At 40.0% G+C, this 25,616-nt stretch overlaps 1 protein-coding gene across 6 annotated transcripts in view; it reads right to left on the bottom strand.

The window, feature by feature from the left end:
• Window positions 1-25,616, bottom strand: part of WDR33 (WD repeat domain 33) — a 123,854-nt gene that overhangs the window by 5,959 nt on the left and 92,279 nt on the right. For 2 of the 6 annotated variants that reach the window (XM_072788706.1, XM_072788705.1), the window contains 11 exons: window positions 14,922-15,048; window positions 13,643-13,797; window positions 13,470-13,548; window positions 12,924-13,034; window positions 12,289-12,383; window positions 11,988-12,074; window positions 11,592-11,731; window positions 10,847-10,999; window positions 8,880-9,968; window positions 6,021-6,129; window positions 2,521-2,959 (listed from right to left, as the gene is read on the bottom strand). In XM_072788706.1, coding sequence (XP_072644807.1) covers window positions 2,521-2,959; window positions 6,021-6,129; window positions 8,880-9,968; window positions 10,847-10,999; window positions 11,592-11,731; window positions 11,988-12,074; window positions 12,289-12,383; window positions 12,924-13,034; window positions 13,470-13,548; window positions 13,643-13,797; window positions 14,922-15,048 — 2,584 coding nt within the window. Of the gene's footprint in view, window positions 1-2,520; window positions 2,960-4,648; window positions 4,758-6,020; window positions 6,130-8,879; window positions 9,969-10,846; window positions 11,000-11,591; window positions 11,732-11,987; window positions 12,075-12,288; window positions 12,384-12,923; window positions 13,035-13,469; window positions 13,549-13,642; window positions 13,798-14,921; window positions 15,049-24,222; window positions 25,131-25,616 lie in introns of those variants that run through there. The other 4 variants (XR_012013045.1, XM_072788707.1, XM_072788711.1 and 1 more) reach the window with 4 other exon arrangements.

Genomic DNA, 25,616 nt, shown 5'->3' with positions numbered 1-25,616 from the left:
CTGGCCTGAATCAGTTAGGACACTGACTGCTTATAAAACAAGTGACTTCCTAATTCTATCCCTCGCCCTCCTCCTAATTGATTACTCGGTATTTTATTGTAAAAAGAGCTTTCCCTTTCCCACTCCACCACTCCAGCTGTCATCTTAATAACTTTCTTGGTCCTGAGGTACCTAGATGACTCATGCTCCTAGAAGCAAGGAGTGTGTGCCCAGGACGCTGGCTGAAATAACCACCTAAGGTAAGGGTGGAATTGGCTGAAAGGAGAGGAGCAGCGCAGGAAGAGTACAGCAGAGGGCGCTGTGTCCCTGGGGCAGATTTGGGGTGAATCCCCGCAAACACCAACAGGACTCCTTTGTCAAGGCATCCATTACATGACCGCCCTAGTTATGAAAGGACAGAGACAATCTAATGTGCCCTCATTAGAAAGTGGCTCCTATTAGAGACTAAAATGCCTGGGTCCCCCACTAAACTCGTATGTTGAAGCCCTAATCCCCAGTCGGATAGTATATGGAGTTAGGCCTTTGAGGAATAATTAAGGTTGGAGTAGGCCATGGGGCACCTGGGTGCCTCGGTCAGCTGAGCATCTGCCTTTGGCTCAGGTCATGATAACAGAGTCTTGGGATCAAGTCCCGCCATCAGGAGCCTGCTTCTCCCTCTCCTTCTGCCCTTATTGTGTGTGCATGCATATACTCACTCTCTCTCAAATAAATAAATAAAATCTTTAAAAAAAAAAAAAAAGTTAGAGGAGGTCATGAAGGTGAGGGGGAGCCTTGTGATGGGATTAGTACCCTGATAAAAAGAGACTTTCCACCACACCAGGACACAGGGAGAAGGTGGGCAGGCTAGCTGTCTACAAGCCAAGTCTCACCAAAAACCCGCCCTGCTGGACCATGAGCCATGACTTCAAGCCTCCAGAACTTTGAGAAAATACTCATGTTGTTTAAGCTTCCTGGTCCATGGTATCTTGTTACGGCAGCCCAAAATGCCTAGTACATCTCGATGAACTGGCCCTTCTCAAATATCTCTTTCCATCTAACAGACTCATCTATTCACCAGTTACTGAGCACCTACACTGTCTCCCCACTGTTGCTCTGGGTCCTGGGGATAAAGAGGTAAAGAAACAAAGCCCCTGCCCTGGTGAAGCCGTCATATGCCTGGCAGATACAGGTAACAAGGAAATAAACACATCACTTTAAAGTCAAGCAGCGCCAAGTGCTATGAAGAAATAGGAAGCAGGCTCAAGGAACTGGGCTAACAGGAGGAGGGATCTAACTGGAGTGAGCCATAAATGTCTGGGAGACTGTGTTCTGGGCAGAGAAAACAGCAAGCACAACAGGAGCAGGAGCATGTTTGGCATATCTGAAGAACAACAGAAAGCTGTCAACAGCACAAGAGTCTGGACTGTGAGTCTGTCACTGACAAATGAAATACAATAAAACTGAGGCATAGTAAAATCTGAAACTGCACAAGATGCAAAGGTTCAAGAAACTGATGGAAGTTACACTGATGCGAAAGCCAATGGAAATGAAGCTCTTGCAGGCTAATATAAAGCCATTTCAAAGAGTGAATGAATCCTTGGATCCCATTGAGAGAGGCCCTTAAGAAAACTAGGAGCCCTTAAATCTTTTTTAAAAACTCCCTTCTGAAGGCTGCTTTCCAGAACCCCTTGATTTCACTGCCCTGGGCTACATTATCAGCCATTCTTTTCTAACACATCCCATGAGGATGGGGGGAATGCCGACCCTGGACTCAATCCCCCACTGGCAACAGTCGAGAGAAATGTGACAGGAAAAGCTGTGGTGGTGACGGCACGAGTGCCACACAGCACAGGCACTGCAGTCAGCCAGCCAGGCCTGAAACCGCTCTGAAACCTCCTCCTGTCCGAGAGTCAACTGCTCTGATCCTCAGCATTGCTCCTCCTCTGTGAACTACTGACAAGAACACAGGTCTCACAATTCACTGGCACACAGAAATAATCATCACCAACACTGATGATTCTCAGTTTCCTCTGAGATTCGCTAATGCTTGTTTTTTCTTATTTCTTCAATGTCTTTTCTACACCCAGCAAGGTGAGTATTCGAGCCTGACCTTGACCTAGCTGAACAGCAATAATTTTCCATTTGATTTGACTGTTAAGATCTTTAGGCAATTACACAAAAACTATCTCACAACTCTTTTATTCTCAATCTAGATATGTGTCGTATTACATCATTCTAACCAAGAGAATCTGGCAACTTCTAATCAGGTCCCAGAAACTTCATACCATACTGATCCTCACATCTCTTTTAAAAGGACCAAAAAATAAGCAAAAATAAAAAGATTTCTAAATTGTAAAGATAAAAAAGAAGCACAAAAAGGTAAAAATGCATAATTACTTGCTTAAAGTCTAAATGCAACACCTAGAGAATGGTAGAACTAGTAATATAGCACCCTCTGCCTAAGCAAAAGAGGAAAGAGACTTTTGTAGAACAGGTAAACAGGTCCAGGGAAGAACTAGACCCACAGAGCATCTGTCCCACCTTTCTTCTCTGCGCCCTCGAAAACGTGGGTCCTCAGGATCTCGGGGGAATCGTTCATCTCCAGGTCTGCGGCCTTCCCAAGCCCCTGGAGGGCCCCGGGCTGCTCCTCGGCCATCCCCGTCGTTGAATTCCCTGTGATCAGGTGGAAACGGAGGCCCAGGGCCCCCACGCCTCCACTTCTCTTCTTGTGGTAAAGGTCCTCCTCGCCCCTCAAATTCACGTAATCGGTGGCCAAAGCGCTTGTCCGGGTGGAAGTCATCTGGTCTGCTGAAGTCATCAGGGAAGTCGGGGTGAGGGCCACGCCTATCAGGGGGACCCCTGCAGTCCTGGCTGCCCCGGAAAGGCCCCCTCTCAGGCCCATGCTCAGGACCGCTGCTCTGCTCATGCCGCCTCTCTGACATGGGGCCCATGTGATGGTTTGGAGGGCCGCGCGAGTCACCTAAAGGAAACAAAGCTGATTTTTACCTTGTCTTCTAGGAATCCTGCCAACACAGGTCTGATTTTCTGCATCTTAAAGTCTCAGAATGCATTCTTGTATTTAGAATGTTTTTCGTCCTTAGTTTATAAAATACTTAGGAAACATCCCTAGTGCATCATCTAATGGAAGAACACAGGTTTGGGGGTGCAGATTTCAACCTTATCACTCACTAGCTAAGCACCTCCACCTGGGGCAAATTGCTAATCTCATTTGAGATTATTCACTGCTATGAGGATTAATTCAGAAAACATGCGACAGTCTCACAGGCATAAGAATGAGCATCCCTTCCCTATCCCCATTCTCTCAGTGACTCAGTGACTTCATTAGGCCTGCTCCACCACACCCAGGAAGGAGACGACAGAGAAAATTCACGCTGCCAGGCAAGAAAGCCAAGCACAGGGAATTCACCTCTGCATCTGAAAAGGACTGCAAAGCCCATCACAGGGCACTGCAGCTACATCGCCGCCATCCCTGATGTGGCCCCTTTAGCCTCTAGTTCATTTAACTTGATTAGTTAACTCACACTTTCTTTTTTTTTTTTTTAAGACCAGGAATATTTTATTCAAACCCATCAGAGACATGGACAGCTTGGGTCTGTAACAAAGCACACTTCAATTCTTAACAAAATCCTCTCTAAGGCACATGGAACCACGGGCCTCTCTAATAACTGCCTGGTCACCAAACAGCCTTGTTTGTACTTCAGTTTTGGAATCATATGAACATATTTTCTGCCCCTTTGCATGAATGAATGATGTATATCCCTCACCTATAATAATTATCACCATTCTTTGCACACAGTGTTTAGAAACCCACTAAAGATTTTTTGAAAATATTTTAACATATGTATGTAAATATATTCAAAGTCCAGAATAAAAACAGAAACAGGCCAATTAAACTTGCGATGGTTAATTTAGCTTACTTCTTAACCTTGAAGTGATTTGTTCTCCTGTTACTATACCGCCATTGGCATAGTATCTATTGGAAATGTGTACCTATTTTGTGTCAACATACAATCCAAATCAAGCATTTTTTTAAAAGTAGGTAGCAGAGGGACCCTCTTGCTCTAAACAACTACAATTTTAAGATGAACTTCCTCTACCTGTCCCACTCATGCCTTTCCCTCCTTCTCCCTGGCAGTAAAGACAAACTTCCTCCCCTCAAGTCACAGCCAGCCAGGATTCTTTCCCTCCCCATGCCCTTCCTCTTCCCTTTCAGTTCCTGTCTTTGGGCCATTTGAATCCCATTCAATGTATATAAAAAAAAAGTTGGAAATGTCAGTATAAAAAGACACCATTAGGAGAGTTCTCTCTTCTCTTAAGCTCTTCCTATGCCTTCTGCCTCCTGGTCCTTCCCCTCATTAAACCAGTCCTCTCCATGTTGAGGAAAGCACCTTCTAAGCTTTGTTCAGTCAGTTTGCAAATATCCCAGGTCCCTTTTCTTCTGGTAAAGAGGGCCCCTCACTTCTTAGTGGGTTCCTGATAGCTTCTTCTCTGACTTTATGTAGCTTGAACTTGGTGTGATCTCAGACACAGCAAACTTTGATCTGAGGAAGCTGAACACATTCCATTTGGACTTACCTATGAATAATAATCCTCCCATTACCTCTATCTGTTTAAAAGTACCCTGGCTCCTCCAAGGAAAGAAACCCACCACTACAAATTAGAAGGGATGTGGCCACCGGTGATGGGGCGGCGGCGTTGGTTAATCCAGTAGGGGATGGCAGGGCCACTTTCTCGGCTCTCCCTTCTCCCTTTGGTCCCTGGGAGGAGAAAGAGAGGAGGAAGAGAGAGAGAGGGGTAAAGAGAAAAGGGGAAGAGCAAGGAGGAGAGGGAAATAGGTGGAGACAGACACAAGGTAGGGGAGAGGAAGAGAGGCAGGCTCTCAGTTTGTTGATAGCTGTACCTTGTGGGTAACAGACTCTTCTTAGGGTCCCCAAATTCCAAAGATGGGTTCTTGATTTCTTTTTCCCTGTGGGCCACCACTTCCATGCAATGAGACTATAATAAAGATTCTCCTAATTCCTTTATTGCTCCCTTTCCTAGGATGTCCTGCTTCTCCCAAAGTCCTAGGGCTGCAAAATACTAATGAGGACTTTTCTTCATCTGATAAAACGAGGGCAAAAAATGCAACATGTGCCACAGAGAGCTGTGGGCTCAGCTGATAAAAAATTAAAAAGGAGTGAAGTTTGAAGTGCAACCTCCACGATACCCCTAGTTCTCTGGCTTGTGTCCTCCCTGTGACAGTGCACTGACTTGAACATCTCTGTCTCCGACCTTCCCTCTTTCCACACCACTCAGTCCTGCTCTCACTGACTCCGGCCAGCAGCCTATCACCTGCTCACTCCTGCTCCATCCCTTCCCCTGTGACAGCAGAACACCTCAGTATGACAGGGGGCTACCTCTGCACTTTCAACTCCTGGGATTAACTCGGCTTCCAAACAGTCTCACATCTAAATACTGACAATTCTCATCTCTGCTTTCCAGAATATCAAGAACCTGATACATCACTGCATTGCTTTCTTCTTATCAAATCATGTGGAACAATATAACCAGCTAAAGAATTCAATACATGGCACAACTGGGGAGGGGGGATATTAAAAACACTATCAAAATCTCTAAATTCTTTAGCTCATCAAAAAATGTAAGTGGAAGCAGTTCAGCTTTCAAGGATGCAAATGACATGCCCTTGCACTCAGTGAGCACAGGACCACTGCCATTCCCAAGGCGTGGACGGAGCTGGCCCGCTGCCGCGCAGGGCCTGCTACTAGGGTTGTCCCAGCAGTTCCACTGCCAGCTTCTGGTAGCGAAGAGCTTAGTTACTCAGAGCAGCATTTTTGACTAATTAAAGCAAGTCTATGAAAACAATGTTAAGACAAAGCCTTTACCTGAAATGACTGTCCTCCTATTTTTCCTATAGGGTTCAAATGACCACTCTATCAATTACTTACCAATAATCTATTTATTTTAAGATTTACCCAGAGGTGGTAGAATACAATCTCTTATTCAGCCGAGCAGATATTTACCTTTGTTCGGGCCAGGTCCTTGTCCAGGGTTAAGAGGGGGGATGCGACCTTGTGCTCCCTGCTGCCCTAGGCCTGGTATCAGGGGTGGGGGGCCTGCGTTCTGTCCTTCCTGAAAAGATGTTTTTAAAGCGGGGGTGTGAAATCATAGGCTTGTGCTTTATGAATAGCAATTTTATCATCACGTGACAAGATAAGAAACACTAGGTTGCCCCCAAAGCCTCCAGCAGTAAATACACAGCTAGTGACATTATAGCAAAATTGTCCTTAAATTAAGGGAAGGAGAATACTTCTCTTACCATAATAAAAGGAAACACTTATATTTTAAACCTGATAGGTTTTATTTAAAGCTAGATCTTTACCTGTGATGCCAAGTAAGAACCTCAATGGAAAGTCAGAAATTGTAACATAACACTCTGCACAAAGGAGGAACTTCTGGCAAATGTAAAGATCTGGAAATCTGCCAGGCCAGGTAAACTCTGCTTTCACACTCAGGACTCTTTTCCAGCTACAGAAAACAACTACTCCTCTCAAGAGGCTAGAGCTGGGTTTGAAGAGGCAGAAGAATATGAAAGAAGTTCGTCAGGAGACGTTCACACTGGCTTTCTCCTATCACCTCCCTCTTCTCTACCTCATTTCCTCATCCTCAGCATCCTACTGCACATTCCCCGTTGAGTCGCCTGGGATCCTTTGGTCCCTGCAGAGACAAAGCTGCTCCTCTGATCCTCTTGGTCTCCATGCTCTGGAACCCCAGAGCTCACCCCAGTTTGTCCCTAAGATTATGGGTTTTTTTAGCAGCCATGTTTCCACACTGTCCAGTGACCTTGGATCAGGTCTCTTGACAAACAAATTAACTTCTTTACATAAAGAAATGCATTTAGTGACTGGACCTACTATGAAAATAGTACAATTTCAAAACCATCAACAGCAAAATTGCTTGCGCATCCCAAACTAGCTACCTGTCCTACCTGCCTCGATAGGACGTCTAGCATTGTAGCTACACATAACTATTATACTCAATACCAGTAATTTCTGTCCTCCTTTGTTTCCTATCCCTTTCACCCAAGGACTGCTCTTGTCAAAATCTTTCACGTTATTACTTTAACACCAGAAAGCAATTCCACTAAATTAAACCAACTGAAACAACTGGTTTAAATAACTGGCCTCATGGGGATGCCTGGGTGGCTAAGTGGTTGAGCGTCTGCCTTCAGCTCAGGTTGTGAACCGAGGTCTGGGGATTGAGTCCCACATCGGGCTGCCTGTGAGAAGCCTGCTTCTCTATGTCTCTCATGAATAAATAAAATGTTCAAAAAAATAATAATTGGCCTCATCAAAGTGAAGAAAGATTTCAGCACATAAAAAAATATGAGCAAAGATTTTCATCAGGCAACTCTTGAGATCTGAAATGTCTATATCATACCTTCATACTCATTCTATAGGTCAACTAAATCTTTAGAACCATTATTCTTTTCACGTATAAAATATTTTATTACTTAATAAAAACTCTTACCGAATTGTCCCAGAAACCCAGGCCTACCCTCTTGAATCTGACAAGTTTTTAATTTCAGTCATAATGTGGTAGCTAAAGTTCATCACTGTTTTTGTCCTCCCAAATGAAAGCTGTTAATTCATTACCACAGGGTTAGGGAACTGATATTGTAAACACACACAAATGCTCTATGTATTAATAAAATATACAATACTGTACATTTTAGGGCAGTTTGGGGCAACAAACCTAGATTTATTGCACTCATCCTAAATTCTAAAAAGTGCCCAACAGATTCTGAGAATAAACTATTCTTCACTGCTGTGATACTCATAAGTCCTAGATGATCTATGGAAGAGTAACAGAACCTACTTGTTCAGCTAGTTATTTTAATTCAGTAAAACCTATGATCATCTTCACAGGACAGATTCTTGCAGGTGTTTGAAAAAGCAAAACAGACTAGTTTTTTCATGGGCAGCATCTGTAAACACATCCTCTCCAGATGGATCGAGTGCCCCTCAGTGAAGCAGTCAACATTAGCTCATTCACTTTTGGTCTACAACTGACTTCAGTGATACAAACCCAGGGGTTCAGGCCTAAGTAATACTGCCAGGACTATGAAACTGAGGAAAACAGAAACCACAGAGCCAAAGAGTGGTAAATCCACACAAGCTCATGCAGTCCTTCCCCACAAAACCTGAGCCCTCCTCACACCACTTCTCAAGCACAAGCCCAGCAAAGGAGTACTACAATTTGGCTGACAAAAACAGAATCCTCAAAAAAAGGGCCAAGACAATTTCTACAGAATGAATCCTCCCAGTAAATAAATATACATGTGAGTGGAAAACAACTTGAACAGCATTTTGCCCAAAGGGTCACCATTTGAGAATGCACAATTCTGGACTCAGAGGGCTCTAAAAGCATTCACTGAGATGAAAATGGTGAGATCAGAGTCTACTGCACGCTTGTGAGTTAAATACTCCATACTATCTTAAAGAGTAAAGCCAGCAGGCAGATCAGCCCATGAAACACCAGGCTACAAAATAAACAGCCCAGAAAGGGGGGACCTGACAAACTCATGGCCACCCCTGCTTTTTCCCCAAGGCCACCGCTCTTTCAGAGTGCGGGGACAATTGGGAACAATATTCAACTGAGAGCTGATCTTTTCTGGAGTAACTTCTATTAAAAAAATTCGTATTACAATATATTTCATGGTCTGATTTATTCTCATTTCCTTCAGCCATGATGCTATTCTCAAGCCAGCATCACTACTTGAGAGACACTGTGACTGCTTCCCACAGCATTTGGAAGTGCCACCTCTGTGCAGAGCGTGTTTTCCCAATGTGTAATGCCTAGAAGTTAGAAATAAATAATACCTGATTGAAGGGGGCCCGGGGCCCATCACCTAGCAGAGCTGTTTTCTGCTGCTGGAATGGTATTGGCCCTTGAGATGGATGTGGCCCTCTTGCCGGGTTCTGCTGTCCCTGAGGTCCAGGGGGCCCTTGCATGCCACCCTGGGGTGGAGGCCCCAAAGAGCCCTGGGGCGGCCCCTGCTGACCTTGTGAGCCTGGAGGCCCTCGCAATTCCTGGGGGGGGCCCAGCATGGACCCTTGGGCTGGAGGCCCTTGCATGCCTCGCATCTCCTGAGGGCCTCGCATCTCCTGAGGGCCATGTCCCAGCAGTCCACTTGGTGGGTGAGGTCCTCTCATCTCTTGAGGCGGATGGCCCATCATCATCCCTTGGGGAGCAGGACCCTGATTTTCTCGGGGGCCTGGAGGACCCTGCATTCCTCTTGGATTCAATCCCATCAGAGGTCCCTGAGACACAGGACCTTGGATCCCTTGAGACCCTGGCCCACCTTGTATCCCATGAGGATGAGGAGGTCCTTGCATTCCTCTGGGACCAGGTGGTCCCTGCATACCTTGAGTACCAGGAGGCCCCTGAGGGCCCAAGTGACCCTGGGGACCAGGTGGGCCTTGAGGGCCTATGTGACCTTGTGGGCCAGGTGGACCCTGAGGACCCATATGACCTTGAGGACCAGAACTACCCTGTGGTCCAGGTGGTCCTTGAGGTCCCAAAGGGCCATGAGGTCCAGGATGCCTCTGCATTCCTTGGGGCCCATGCATGTCCTGAGGCCTTGGCAACCCCTGGGGTGGGCCCTGGGGCCCTTGTGGTCCCATGAATCCTTGTGGCCCCCCACCCCCCTGATGCAGTGGAGGACCTTGTGGTCCCATTTGTCCCTGGGGTCCAGGGGGTCTAAACTGTCCCTGTGGACCCGGAGGCCCCATCTGAGCCATGTTCATTGGCATCTGCTGAGATGGATGGGGCTGCTGAAAACCTTGAGGAATCTGAGACATTGGACCTTGTCCTGGAAAGGGCTGGGGTCCAAGGAGAGGGGTGCCAGATGAAGGAGGAGGCTGAATCTGCTCAGCCTGTTTCTGTGCAAGTCTTTCAATTTTAAGTTGCTGGAAAGAAAGGAAAAAAAGCACACTGATAAATACACCAGAGCCCTTGAAGTTGACAATACTGCTATCACTGACTTTGTTGAGGGAGCCTCAATACGAATATAAGGCATCAACCTCTCAACACTCCAGTTAACTAGAATCCATGTAACATTCAGATATTCTAAGAGCACACAAGCTTCCAGACTCACTCTAGACTCCCTCTTTTTAAATACTGGGAAACAGCAGCCAGATTATTTATATTCATCTTATTATATTCAATAACTTACTTTATCATTCTTGGGAACTGTCAAAGGTTCAAAAAAAAAAAAAAAAAAAGCAAACCACCTGTTCTAGAGCAGACAGAAAAAGAAAAATTATTTTATTTGTGGATAAGACTATGTTGGCTTTACCTTTTCTATTAAAAAATGTATATTTAGGGGTGCCAGAGTGGCTCAGCTGGTTAAATGTCAGACTTCTGATTTCGACTCAGATAATGATCTCAGGATTGTGGGATCAAGTCCCACAATGAGCTCTGCACTCAGCGCGGAGTCCACTCAAGATTTTCTATCTTCCTCTCCTTCTGCCTTTCCCCTTGTACACACTCACACTCTCTCTCTCAAATAAATAAATCTTCTTAAAAAATGTATATTTAACTTACGTCTACTCACTGCTTGACTGATCTGGTTTTAAAAGTCTAAGAAACAGAATTCTTTCACACCGGACACTACTATGTCATTGTATGTCAATTATACTTCAAAATTAGAAAAACAGAAAAAAAGAGTAGTGTTCATCAGACCCACCTGAGAATCCCTTCCCTTCTCCCTAAGAGCATATCAATAACAAAATGTTAACACTACTTTCTTAGATCATCTTAAACCCCCCTAAAGAGTGTTACACACCTCCAGAAGCTGTGGGTTAGTATATTGTAATGTGGCCATTTCTTGTTCAATTTCTGCTTGTGTTTTCTTCTTCTCTTCCAATTTAATGTCCTCTTTTCTGTCATTCAGTACCTCATTTGGGGCAGGAATTGGAACTTTATTTTGCATCCAAGCCTTGGGAAAGAAGAGAATATTAAAATATACCCTAAGTGTGTATATTTTAATGAGAGAACGAGAAAAATATTCTGTTATGTCGCTGACCATTCCAACCTGCCGAATACAAGTTGGCTCACCTGGTGTACTGCCTTTATTTCTAATGCTCCTTCTTAGCAACAAGAATGGAGTCAGGCAAGCATAATATCAGGCAGAAACTACTAACTTGATAAAAACTGTAAGCCCTTACGTGTTATTAAGAATGAAAAGCCTGCCCACCCCCTTCAAAAGGGCACATGCATTTAGTGTTGAGTGAACAAATAAAGCAGAAGACAGACAAACAAAGTAGAGGAGAGTCAACATACTCTCTCTGCTCCATGCTTCTCTCTTCTCCTTCCTTTGATAGCTTGGACAATAAGAAGTAGGTGAAAATAAAAGAGCTACAAGAGTCATGACAAACTCAGAACTAGATGCAGAGCAGCAGATGGGAACTTTGTCTTAGAGTACTCCAAAGAAGTCTATAGTACAGAAATACCTTCCACACATGAACTGATGCAAAACTCACTGGGCAGAACCTCTCAGTGCATAGACTAGGCTGCTGCTACTCACTCACCTGCTGGAACTGAGCAGGAATAGGTTTGGCATAAGGAACTTTCTTCTGAGGAACTTTTTTCTGATCCTTTTGCATCACCTCTTCCATTCCCCAGTCTAAACCTGGAATTGTCATTTCAATTTCATTTGACTCATCTTTTCCTGTAACCCCAAAAAGGATCAGTTAGCCAAGGAAATGAGAGCAAAGTGGCCATTTCATCAGTGAACACATTTTTGGAAGAATAGATTTTAAAGAATATGCAGTTTACATTTTATGCAGTTTACATAAATCATTTTGGCATTTTCAAAATAATTTAGTATCATGAAGGTAAGAAATAAGTCTACAAAAATTTTATAAAAATAAAACATACTCAAAAAAATAAAAAAAAAATAAAAAAAAAATAAAACATACTCTTACCCATCTGCTCTTGTTCCATAGCTAATTTTAGTTGTTCTGGTATTCCCATTCCTGGAATTACTGCCAGGCTATTAGGTTCAAGGTCATCTATAAAGAGGAATACATCTATTGTCAACAGAGATTTTATAAACATAGAGGCCCAATAAAATGAATACTTTATAAAAATGAAACCTACTATTGGTGATTTTATCAATCAGTAAACTATAAAAGTAAAGTTAGTTTTATATTATCTTTTCCACAACTAACAATTTAATAAGAGAGTATCAGATTTCAAAGAAGAATAAATGTGTAAGAGTCTCACCATATTCTACTCCATCTTCAGACATTCCAGGCAACAGATTGAGATTATATCGATCTCGCATTTTATCACCTGGTCGATTTCGGGTCCAGAATTTGCTATTGAAATAAAAGTGATTAGAGGGGTTAAGGGTAGAGGACAGTTTCAGTGTATTTCTGGGCACTTAAGAGTACCAAGCAATCCACTGGTAAACATAATAAAGTTTTACAATGCCTTTCTTCTAAAAATTTAAAATGTCAAAAGATTTATTTTTAAAGATTTATTTATTTATTCATGAGACACACAGAAAGGCAGAGATGCAGGCAGAGAGAGAAGAGGCTCCCTGCAGGGAGCCTCATGTGGGACTCGATCCCAGGACCTTGGGATCATGACCTGAGCCAAAGGCAGATGTTCAACCACTGAGCCACCCAAGTGCCCCTCAAAAGATTTTTTTAATAAGAATTTGAATAACAAAGTCTTACTCAATACTTATCTTCTTCTTCTTATTGCATACTTATTTACAAGCCACTACAAAAATGTTCCTAAGAAGTTGGACTACAAATTAATACATTTATCTATCAATAAAATAAATATAAATCTTCATTTTCTGCTGCTCCATGAACACAGTAATTCCTTATTATTTTTTATATAAAGCTTACCTAGTATGGTCATTTGAACCTGAGCAGAGTATATGTCCAAGAGGATGCCAAGCCAGACTCCAGATCATTCCTTCATGGGCCATCTCCATCCCACCCACTTCTTTCTCTACCCTGTAATATCACCACAGAAAGAAGTCTTTTCACAAAACTTATTAAAAAAAAAAGATATTTTCTTTTACTGTAACACAAAGCTACCGAAGCCTGTTTCTTTGAATCTGGTCAGTTCTACATGTTTCAGGTGTATTCATTTGTCATCAGCAACATATTCTTTTATTGGAGGAATATTTCAGAGGGAAAAATGCTTCAGAATGAATTCACCAATAAGAAACAAGGAAATGTGCTTTACTCTCCCTTAATGACTTCCACATCCAGAAATAGAGGTGCTAAATTTTCTATTCCAAGCTGGGTTTACAGAATTGAAAACTGCAGGAAGTCTCTGATATAGGACATTTGAATACTCAGGAAAAACACAAAATGTTATGTTTTACACTTTCGGGTACTCTCTCCATAAATTATATAACTTCTTTAAAAATAAGTATTACATACCCAACATGCCAGAATAGCAAAGAGCCATCGGACCCTCCACTGGCAAAAAGTCCTTCGTGAACAGGATGCCAGGCCACAGCTGTAAAACAAAAACGTGGGGAAAGGCAAAATTATTAGGATCTCAGCACACTACAAACAGTAGTCAGAATGAGAAGCATGCCCTAGCCACTGACCTGTGGCTTCTTTCTTATGACCTCGGAAGACTTGCAGCTCTTCTTTCAGGTTTCGGATATCGAAAAGTTTACAGAGGTGGTCACGTGATGCAGTGAGCAGCCAATTGCCATTGAGGTTTAATTTCACTTCCATCACAGTGTTTTTATGGGCATGACTAGAAACAGAGTACCAAGAAAATATTTGTCAGAATACAAAACAAGTATAAATTGATACAATGGCCATTTTTCTCCAAAAGCACGTGGGTCAGGACAGCAAGAGGTCTGGACATTTATTTCTGTCTCTGATTCATTTCTTCCTATTGTACTTTTAAACTGTGGTCTTGTGATGCTACATGCTTTATTACTTCTTAATGTCCATTATCTAAGTGTAGTTTTCATTAACCAATTAAAATAGCAGAGCTTCAACTGTATAGAAAAGCTTATCCGTGAAGCAGGCACTTGAACACATAAATCAATATTTGATAAAGCTCATTAAATTTTCAAAGTTCAGTGACGCTCCTCTCATTAAGACAAAGTATTTAAAAAGGGCACAGGACAGTTTGAGGGTTAATTTGAACTAAAAGCACAACAAGCCAAGGCCTGCAAAATGCACATCTCCAAGGAGCACTAGTCACAAGCTGTTCTATTTGGTTGTAGCCTCAGAGTTATGCAACAAGACAGCCTTGCTCCAACCAGCTTACTCTGGATTTGGCTCACTTTCCACTCAGAAGGACCAGGATACAGGGGTGTGGTCAAAAACATGTTAATAACATACTCAGTTAACTATGAATGTTGAAGGATAATAATAAAATAATATAAACTATAATAATATAAAATATAATAGAGATACTTTTAAAAAGATAAAACTTTATTATAAGTCTGCATCATAAGTAAGCACCTTAGATAAAAAATGAAAACAGATTCAAAACTGGAGAGAAAACTTCTCTACAAATAGATGTAGTGAGATGGAGAGCTGGGCTATATCTAGTAAGTAGCACATGCCTCAGCTCCACATAGTGACAAAATATAGCATGAGGAGAGACCACAACCTAGAACAGTGAGAACTACCTTCTCCTCATCTCCCTTCCTGCCCCCACCCCAAGGGATACACAAATTAAATTTAGATACATATGGCAGAACAAAAATCATATTTAATTAATAAGACCCTAGGTACAAGTTCATCTGCTGTCTAACCTAGTTTTTCATGAATACATGGGAGGAGAGAAGGCTCAAACTTATAGAATACAGGCAGCCTTGTTCCCTTTTGTTTAGGAACCAAGATGGGGTTCCTATTACTTACAGTGTTGCAAGACTCTGCCCAGTCTTGGGATCCCAGAACTTGATTGGCTGTTGACTATCTTTACTTCCTGAAACAACTAACCCTTTTGTTGGATGCCAGTCTACACATTTCACATCTGCACCATGCCCTGTTGGAAACAAGTCAAAATAAAACCTAGTCAGTCATATATTTAAAGAAGTACTCCATTTTAATTTAAACCAGAGCAGACAAACTTACGAAATTTGAAAAGACTCTTGGATAGAGCAAGCTCTTTTGAGGCAAAGGTGCACAGGAAGCATTTCAGTTCTGCAACTAAGCTCATCTTCTTGCCTACTTCTGATAGGCCAGTCAAAGCTTTCTGGAAGCTGCACTATTCAAGCCCCATATTTAAAGCTTTTCATACCTTTTTTTTTTTTTTTTTTTGGATGATCTTAATTACTGGGCACATCAGAAAGGACAAATATCCACCATTTGTTTTGATGTGAATGCAACTGGAGGGTATTATGCTAAGTGAAATAAGTCAGTCGGAGAAGGTCAATCATCATATGGTTTCACTCATATGGGGAATGTAAGAAATAGGTGAAAGGCACTACAAGGAAAAGGAGGGGAACTGAGTGGGAAAAATTAGAGAGGGAGACACACCATGAGAGTTAGGAAACTCTGGGAAACAAAAAAAGGCTTTCGGAAGGGGAGGTGGGTAGGGGGTTGGGGTAACTGGGTGCTGGGCACTTGAGGAGGGCACTTGATGGGACGAGCACTGGGTGTTATACTATATGTTGGCAAATCGAACTTCAATAAAAACAAATGAAAAAAAATTAGTGGGCACAATTCTTGTCATTCACGGTAGTCTCCCCACTTTGCAGTAGTCCTTATAGATCAAAAGTCCTAAATTCAGTTTCACGTGCCAGTGCTTTCTAGATGTAGTAGTAGGAAAAGTATTCATTCCATCTTTCGGACGGAATCCATTTACTGAAATGTAAAACAAGAAAACCAATCCCTGCTTCATTCACACACATGCCAGATGATATGATGGTAAGAGCTACTCTGTTGAGTGCTTACTATATGTTAGACCATGTACTGAACACTTACAAATATCACTTCTTTAAATCCTCACAAAAGCCTGAGGCATTATCATTATAGCCATGCTGTAAGTGAAAAAGAGAAACAGAAGGACTGCAAGGGTTAAATAAGATGTCCTAGTTTCCAAAGCTAGTCAACAAGAACAGGAGCTGGACTCTGAACCTGGTCTACAGGATTCCAGAAATAGTTCTCAAAATCACTGTGCTAGAGCATGAGGTCACTTCACAAAAGGAACACATTAACTGATACTAAAAATCACAAAAGTGAAAATCGGAACTTGCGGAACTGAAAGAAGTAAGATTTTTGAAAAATCAGTGCTATCCAGAAAAGGCCTCAGGAACATTTTATATAGCAAATACACTACAAAGCATGTGAAGAGTGAGGTGAAAAGTATTTGAAACAGGTCCCTCTCTAACCAGGACCAAATCAATCTTCTATGAAGTCTGAGGTGGGAAGGAGGAAGGATATGGAAGAATAGCAAGAGAGGGAAGAAGGGAAGAAGGAAGGGATGATCCTAGAGGCAATGGAAAGTGAATTTGCACCAATTCAGAAGGGGAGTGATTTGCATCTCAAATAGGCATGGACTTATCTAAAGATAAGACCCCATGTTGGGAAGTATGTAGGGAGATACCAACTGCCTGGACAACAGGTTGGAGGTGTTCCAAAGCATGAAAAACATGCATATGCTACAACCCAAGAACCTCCTGCCTCAGAATTTTTTTTTTTAATTTTTATTTATTTGTGATAGTCAGAGAGAGAGAGAGAGAATGAGGCAGAGACACAGGCAGAGGGAGAAGCAGGCTCCATGCACCGGGAGCCCGACGTGGGATTCGATCCCGGGTCTCCAGGATCGCGCCCTGGGCCAAAGGCAGGCGCCAAACCGCTGCGCCACCCAGGGATCCCCCTGCCTCAGAATTTATCCTAATAATGGATGTCCAAAAAGATTTGTCTAAAGAATGTTTACTGATAGCTTATTTTTAAATGCCCTTGCAAAGGAAATATATTAAAAAATATATTTCAGTATGGCATATATGCTCAATGGAATATGATGCACCTGTTATATAAATGATACTATTAATTATGTAATTTAAATGTTCATGATACAATCTAAAAAAAGAAAACCACCAGTGTGTGCAGCACTCTTGATTCTACAACACTGTAAAAGACAAGCAAATTAATACCATGAGTGTGTGTGTACACTTATCTAGAGAAAAATGCAAGAAGTCTAGACACCAAACTGTTAACAAAAACATTAAGCTAAGTAGAGGTAGTAGGGTGATTCTTCTTTCTGTGTTTTGTTTTTATTTTTTATTTTGATTGTTTTGTATTTATATTTTCTACAGTGAACATATATAATTTTGTAACTGGGATCTGAACATGAAAAGGGGAAAAGAGGTTTTGTTGCTTCTTTGATTTTATTAAGAAAAACAATTGAGGATGAAAAATTGAATAGAAATACAATTCAGTCCCCCAGCCCCTTGCTTCGCTTAAGAAAATTTTTTCATTTTTTTTTAAATTTACTTAAGTAATCTAATACACCCAGTGTGGGGCTTGAGCTCACAACCCCAAGATCAAGAGTCATATCCTCTCCTGATGGAGCCAGCCAGGCACACTAAGAATTTTTAATGTCATTAACAATTTGATCCTAAAAAGGGAATTTAAAAGCATATGTGTGCATTTTAACCAAGTTTGGAAAATATATGAGAAAACACTTAAAATGTGATGTACTGTGCAAAAACATTTCATACTCCTTAACATCCACCTCTACCCTCATCTCTTCTGGGATACTTTCGTTACATAACGTATGTTTAATCTAAACAGATATATACAAAAAAAAAAAATCAATTCCGCAAAAAAGGAACAACAAAATATATTTTAGCTGCTTTGATTTTCTTTTCTGACATTTTTTAAAATTTGAAGGTACCTGGGTGGCATAGTCATTAAGCATCCACTCTTGGTTTCAGGTCATGTCATGATCTTAGGGCCGTGAGATTGAGCCCTATGTCAGTCCCATGCTCAGCACAGAGTTTGCTTAAATTTCTCTATTCTTCTCCCTCTGCCCCTCCCCCTCACTTTCTAATAAATATTTTTATTTATTTATTTATTTTATTTATTCATGAGAGACAAAGAGAGAAAGGCAGAGACACAGGCAGAGGGAGAAGCAGGCTCCCCAGGGGGAGCCCGGTGCAGGACTCGATCCCAGGACCCCAGGATCACAACCTGAGCCAAAGGCAGACATTCAACCACTGAGCCACCCAGATGCCCCATAAAATCTTTAAAAATAAAATAGAATCTATTTAAGCAGAATCCAAACAAGTGAGGAATTTACCCAAATCCATACATATCACTAATATAAACCCAACTGATTGGTTCTGATTCTTGGGTATTATTTTATTGGTTACTGTCCTTAGTAACAAAAATACTACTACTAAAAAGCACTCATACATCATATATGTATAGTGCTATCCTAAGTAAAGCATGTATACTAATACTCTACATATGAAAAATACAAGGCACAGATAGGTTAAACAACTTGCCCATGATCACACAGCTGGTATGCAGCTGAGCAGACATCTTGAATGCAGGGGGCTGGTCTCCAAGCCCTAACTCTTAATGCCTATTCTATCCTGCCTCATTAGATGTAGAAAGGTTAGTCTAAGAGTTACAGGAGGAAAAGAATCACTGAAAGATAGCAGACAGGGAACAGATGGGACGGCAACTATTCATGTCTTTACATTATTTTATTTTTGAACCATAGGCATGTGTCATCTACTTTTTAAAAATTAAATACAAATAAAAGACTTATCGAAGAAAATATATACAAGAATAAGTGCACCACCCTAACATTTATGGCTTAAAAAGACACACACATACACAAAGCACACACATATATTTGCTCAAAAATCCATAAAATGTAACTGAAAAAAAAAAAAACAACATGAGAATCTGACTAAACTACCCCCAAGAGAGGGAATTGGGTAAGGAGACTTCACTGTATATTGTTTGGTAATTTTTAAATACTAAAACATGAATGAATGATCTTCTTTCATTCATGGGGGAAAAAATTCAACTAAAATATTTTAATTTAATTTACTAAATAGGAGTTGACTAAAAACCTCTAAAAAGTGGATATGAGGGGATCCCTGGGTGGCGCAGCGGTTTAGCGCCTGCCTTTGGCCCAGGGCGCGATCCTGGAGACCCGGGATCGAATCCCACATCAGGCTCCTGGTGCGTGGAGCCTGCTTCTCCCTCTGCCTGTGTCTCTGCCTCTCTCTCTCTGTGTGTGTGCCTATCATAAATAAATAAAAATTAAAAAAAAATAAAATGTTAAAAAAAAGTGGATATGAAATTATTACAAGTAGCACGTATCATTTTTGTAATTTTTTCAAATTAAAAGGAGGAAAAATAAATAGCTTAACCTGGCGTAGAAGCACACTTGCAACTGCTTCCTTCTTTGGTAAAAAAAAATGTTACTGAATTCTCAATGAAGTGACAAAAACTATTTCAAATGATAAAATTGTACCCTCTTATGTCAATGTTGACACAGCTAGATCCAGAACAATGATACTAATAAAAATTTAACCTAAGAAAATAACCTAAAGAATATTAACTTTTATATTTTTTTTTAACTTTTATATTTTAAAGATGGCATTTGAAACTTTGTTCAAAATAGTGAAAAAGTGTCAACAAATTTTAGAAGTGTGATAATTAAATGAACTGTGTCATGGCCCCCAAAAAAAGGACATACAACTATTAAAATGAGGACTCTAACGAAAATGCTCACAAAATAAAATGAATTTTAAAACAGCAAACAAGGGGCACCCAGCTGGCTCAGTCATTGAGATATGCAACTCTCCATCTCGGGGTTCTGAGTTCAAGCCCCATACTGGATGTAGAGATAACTCAAAAATAAAATCTTAAAAATAAATAAATTAGTAATAAAAACAGCAAACAAAATGCACACATAAACTGTGCATATGCCATGGAGGTGATTATAAGAATGTTCATGTATACATACAAAAATGTAGATGGTAATAGGCAGCAAATAAAAAGTCTACTGAAATGGCAGAAATCAAGGTGAAGTTTTCACATTTTCTCTGTTATATCATAGTTATAATCATAAATAACACAGGTTACATGTGTGTATGTGTGAATGTGTATAAACTTTCTAATGTTTTAAAAATGAGAAAAAAAAAGCCCACTAGTTAATGCAAGTTATTTTGCTAGGTGATATTTTCTTCATCAAAGTAGCAAAAATTAAATTTGGTGACACGCAGTGATAATAAAAGAGGTACAGGCACTGTCATCCATAATGGGTTGGAAAGCAAATTGGTACAATTTCTTCAAAATGTTATAGCCCTTAATTCAACTAGGAATTTACCCTACGTCTGTAGCTGTAAAAGCACACCAAATTTTACAAAGATATTTATTGTACCTTGTTTGAATTGCAAGACTGACAACACCTAAAAACCAATGATAGTGTATTTAGGAAAATTAAGGTAAATCCATAATGAATATAATACAGCTGAGGAAGAGGGAACTTTTGGGGGGTGATGGAAATATTCTATATCTTCATATGGTGGTGGTTACAAAAATGAAGCAGAGAAATGGGTTTTGAAGGGACTGAAATGTTATATATCTTCATTATAGTATATGTATTTGTCAAAATTCATAGAACTGTATACCTAAAAGGGTGAATATTACCATATATAACTTATACCTCAATAGCCTTTTAAAAAAATACAAGCAGAAAAGCTAAGTGTAACTTATTTCAATTTGTAAAAAAGAAAAGTGAAGATGGTGATCATTTTTTAGGGAGAAGAAATGCTATGAGAATAAGAAGGCATTTATTTACTCATGATGTCTGAAGTTGTCAACATGTTCTTTTATTACTTTATCTAATGGCAACTGCCTTTGGTGTCCCTCCACTCAAACCTCAATGACGGATACATACTAGTGCCTTTGCCAGTATAGAACCAGTGCTCATGGTCCTGGAAGATGGGACTTCAAAGTCTCAGTGAATGTACTTCTTCAGACGGCTCTTAGACTCAGGATGTCTGAATTAAGTTTCAAAGATATTATGGGTTTTGTGAGCTGAGTGCCATATACAAAAACTTAATTTTATATAAATTACTCTCTCACAGAAAAATGATGGGAATCTGAAACACATAATTTGTCAATTTAACCATTAAACCAAAAGAATGTCTCTATACTAATTTTTATCATTTCAAAGGTCCAGAATATCAGGATAGAATCATTTGAAATTCTTTGTGATTCCCAAATGTGGACATTTCAAGAGTGTAGTTAGTGTTTGCAATACTGAAGCAATTAACACAAACTTAATGGAAGAGTCATTCAAGTGAATTTATGGCCCAGTATTTTAGTACTAAAAACATCTTGCCAATGGAAGACCAAGTGTAAAGTGGCCCTTAATTAAATGTTTCAGAATAAGGCCTGTAAGACAGTATGAAGATAAAATTCTCAACATCAAACCCACCCCAGATACTACAAAGCCTAACTCAGGACAAGGTACAGCCTTGCAGGGAGTGACGGGAGTCTACAGGTAGACTGTGGTAAACACATACAGTCTTTGGTAGGATTACCGCTTTAAAAAGCCAGTGATACAGGTGTATGGTTACCAAGTAAAGACTCCGGGATCCCTGGGAAAGGTCATAGTCCCTATCCATACTTGATGGCAATTAGAAAGGGAGGATACGCTGGAAGAAAGATTTCAGTGTTGAAAGATGGAGGTGCAATTGCCAAATTCTAAAGTTAAGAGATTCCAAGTACAAATCATTACATAAAGATCAAGACTGTCATAATTGATCTATGTGTTGAATTCCCTTTAAATATTTGAAAATACTTAAGGATTTAACCTGCACTGTCCAATACAGTAACTAATCAGCCACATGTGGCTACTTATATTTGTCTTAATCAAAGTTAAAATTTAGGTTCCTCAGTCACACTAGTGATGATTCAAGTGCTCAATGGCCACATGTGACTAATGGCTAGTATGCTGGATAACACAGATCTAGAGTAATTCCATCATCACAAAAAAGGCCTACTGAACAACACTGATTTAAATTACAGTCATTTTAAAGAAAGTTTCTACTTAAGTTCCCATGTTATTTTTATTCAGTTACATAATAAATAACCAAAAAAAAAGATATCTTCAATTGCTACAAGAGCTAGGCAAGACCTGCAAAGGTATCCAGCCCTGAAGCTGTCACATGAAACTGAGGCCTAAAAGGGCTAGGCCAGTGCCAGAGGTAGCCCAAATTTTCTTCCCATTGCTATCTTCCTTTCAGCTACTAAATTCAACATCCAAATGAAGTGGCAAAATACAGTTGACCCTACAACAGGGGTTTGAACTGTGCAGGACTATTTAAATGCAAATATTTTTCAATACACAGTATTATAAGTGTATTTTCTATTCCTTATGATTTTCTTTTTAACATTTTTTCTCTGCTTTATTGTTAAGAATATAGCATATAATACATACAGCATACGGTAATATGTGGTAATCAACTATGTTATCAGAAAGGCTTTCTGGGCAACAGTAGGTTATCAGTAAAGATTTTAGGGAGTCAAAAGTTATACGTAGATCTTAGACTGCAGTGAAGGATCAACACCTCTAACCAGCTCCCTCAGTGTTGTATAAGGGTCAACTGTAGTTCCTTTCATTTCACTTCTCAATCAAATGTAACTGAGCAGGTTGTAGTAGACAAACTTCTGTATACCTTTCCATGTCTCAGAACTACATAAGAAAAGAATTTAGGGGTAAAATTTAAAAATAAGTAAGAATTATTTATTTTACCTTTCTGAGAAGTAATCAGATTGACTCTGAAGACCAGAGTCTTATTAAGAATAAAGGAATGTGGGGGAAAAAAAGAGAGGAATGTGGCAACCATGACCTAACTCCACCCAAAGATATTATAAATTAACCATACTGGGTTACTTTTTAAGCCTTGGAGGGAGTGAATTTTGCATCATTTCTTAGCTAGCTAACACTCTCTTTGGTCCTAGCTAAATGAATGGTCACAGAATTAGCATATTTTGGGAGACTGGTAGCACTACTTTGTAGACTGTGTCAGACACACCAAAGTTGTTTAATTTACTAGTTATTCTGTATGTTGGTAAATTGAACACCAATAAAAAATAAATGTATTAAAAAAAAGAATAATTGCAAAATATAACCATTAGGATTTATAACAAATGGGAAGAAAACAATTTTACTTATTCCACTTGATCATTCTTTCACAGTCATTTATGTGCTCTTTCACTGGCTCATTAATTCAAAATAAGTGTACGTTAACAGCAACACTTATTGGACTTTTTTTTTTAAGATTTTATTTATTTATTCATGAGAGACAGAGAGACAGAGAGACAGAGAGAGAGAGAGAGAGGCAGAGACACAGGCAGAAGGAGAAGCAGGCTCCATGCAGGGAGCCCGATGCGGGACTCGATCCCGGGTCTCCAAGGTCAGGCCCTGGGCCGAAGGTGGCGCTAAACTGCTGAGCCACCCGGGCTGCCTGCACATATTGAACTATTATGGAGGTCAATCTCTAAAATATGTGATCACCAAACAAAATGAGGACTGAACACTGGGGAATCATACGGTCCAGATACAATAACTTTCAGGAAAATTAGAATAAAAATGTTTTCATAACAAAGACTAAATTAAGCTAACAAAACAACACAGGTTCTTTAGAGACTTTTCTCCACAAATGAAAACAGAAAAATCTCCTTTAAAAAATGTTACATAACTATGGCTAAAATAGCAAGATGCAGAATGCAAAACAATTTCTCCTAACTAATGAAAAGCTGCTGAGGGTGTGTGTGTGTTTTAAGGGAGATCCTAGAAATAAAATGCAGAGACTCCTTAATAAACCCTAAAATTCTAATAGCAGGGCAGATGGTTTAGTCTTTGATATTTTGTAAACAGTTCCAGGTGTATTTTTATACAAAGTGAAAGGCTTCCCTATTTATCATCTCCTATCTCAGAACCATAAGCTGTAGGGTAGTGACAGCTAGAAGCCAGTAAAGGAATGAGGTCTGATTTTCCACTCTTCCTTTATAGGTTTCTGTGATATTGTATCTAAACTGTGTGTTTATTTTTGTATATTTTTGTATATTTTTCAAGAACCTCATCTCTCCTCCACACCCTCACCACATCCTAAGGGACCTATTATCCCACACAGGTAAATTGTCCTGCCTTAACACAATGGATATGACCCCAAGGCTCGGTAAACAGTCTGAAAACCAATATAGTTTTATTTGAAGGTCAAAAATAGTGTTCATTTTCCCATTTTATTTTTCCTGGATCAGACCAGTATATAAACAAATCTTAAGAAAATTTCTTTTATACATAACTTACAAAAAGCACCAAGATTTTCTAATACAGGAAGGAAAAATCAAACAAAGAATTCAAGTACCATCTTGTACATTAACAGTTGAAGAACTGTTATTTAAGAAAATGCATCAAACATTAACAACAAACTCAGTCTACTTCCAGCCACAGAAACATAAAATGTAACAGATCAGTTTAAGGCAAAGGGTGTTTGTTGCCATGGTCTACAGCCAGACATTTCAGTATTCGATAGATTAGCGGACTCAAGAATTTTAAAAAGATGAAACAGCATTAAGTAACTTGTACGCTGGCCAATGAATATGCAATTTATTAACATTTTACCTCCCTTTTTTGCAAAATGATTTTAAATATTTTTGATCCAACAGTCAACATCAACTGAAAGTAATATTATTAATACTTCTGTTATCTAAATCTAGAAAGTGACATTAGTAAACATCTATAAAATTAAATGGAAAGTCAATCATGGAAACCATATACCTCTAAACAGTGTTTTCAAGAAGCATGTTCCAAGCCACAACAGAGCACAGAATCCTGGGTGGAGGAGTTCTGTGGTCAAAGAGAGGACAATGGTAAATTTTAAAAATTAAATTATTTTTTTCCCATGTCTGAGAGCCTTCGGTGCTTTCAATATAGGTTATAAATCTGCAGGTGAGAATCTGAGCATGAGTCTTTTTACTTCAAAGCACTTCCAAGTCCCTCAGAAGATGAATCTGAGAAATTTTGAAATGCTAGATTATGTTGTTTGGCAATGATGAACCTAAATCAAAGAGAGTGGACACCTTCGGGGGAAAAAGAGAAAGTGTATTGAGAAGGGGGGCATGTAAAAGAGAAAGTGTATTGAGAAGGGGGGCACGTAAAAGGGGGGCACCATACTGTAATGTGTTCTTTTAAAAAATTCAGAAAAAAGCACAGCAAAATATAAGAATTTGACACAATTGAGTGGTAACACAAAAATGTTTATCAGGTTATAAAAAATTGTGACATGCATAGTGTCAGAAGAGTATCCAGTATGCAAACACAAAAACTCAAATGAAACAAGGAGATAGGGATGCCTAGGTGGCTCAGCAGTTGAGCATCTGCCTCAGGGTGTGATCCTGGGTCCAAGGATCGAGTCCCACATTGAGCTCCCCTGTGAGGAGCCTGCTTCTCTCTCTATGTCTCTGCCCCTCTCTGTGTCTCTCATGAATAAATAAATAAAATCTTTTAAAAAAAGTAAACAACAAAAAAAGTAGATATATAATAAATTTGCCAATCTCCTACCTAAA

The sequence above is a fragment of the Canis lupus genome, chromosome 20, assembly GCF_048164855.1.
Source record: "Canis lupus baileyi chromosome 20, mCanLup2.hap1, whole genome shotgun sequence".
Lineage (NCBI taxonomy): Eukaryota > Metazoa > Chordata > Mammalia > Carnivora > Canidae > Canis > Canis lupus.
This window is presented reverse-complemented; position numbering and strand designations above follow the sequence as displayed.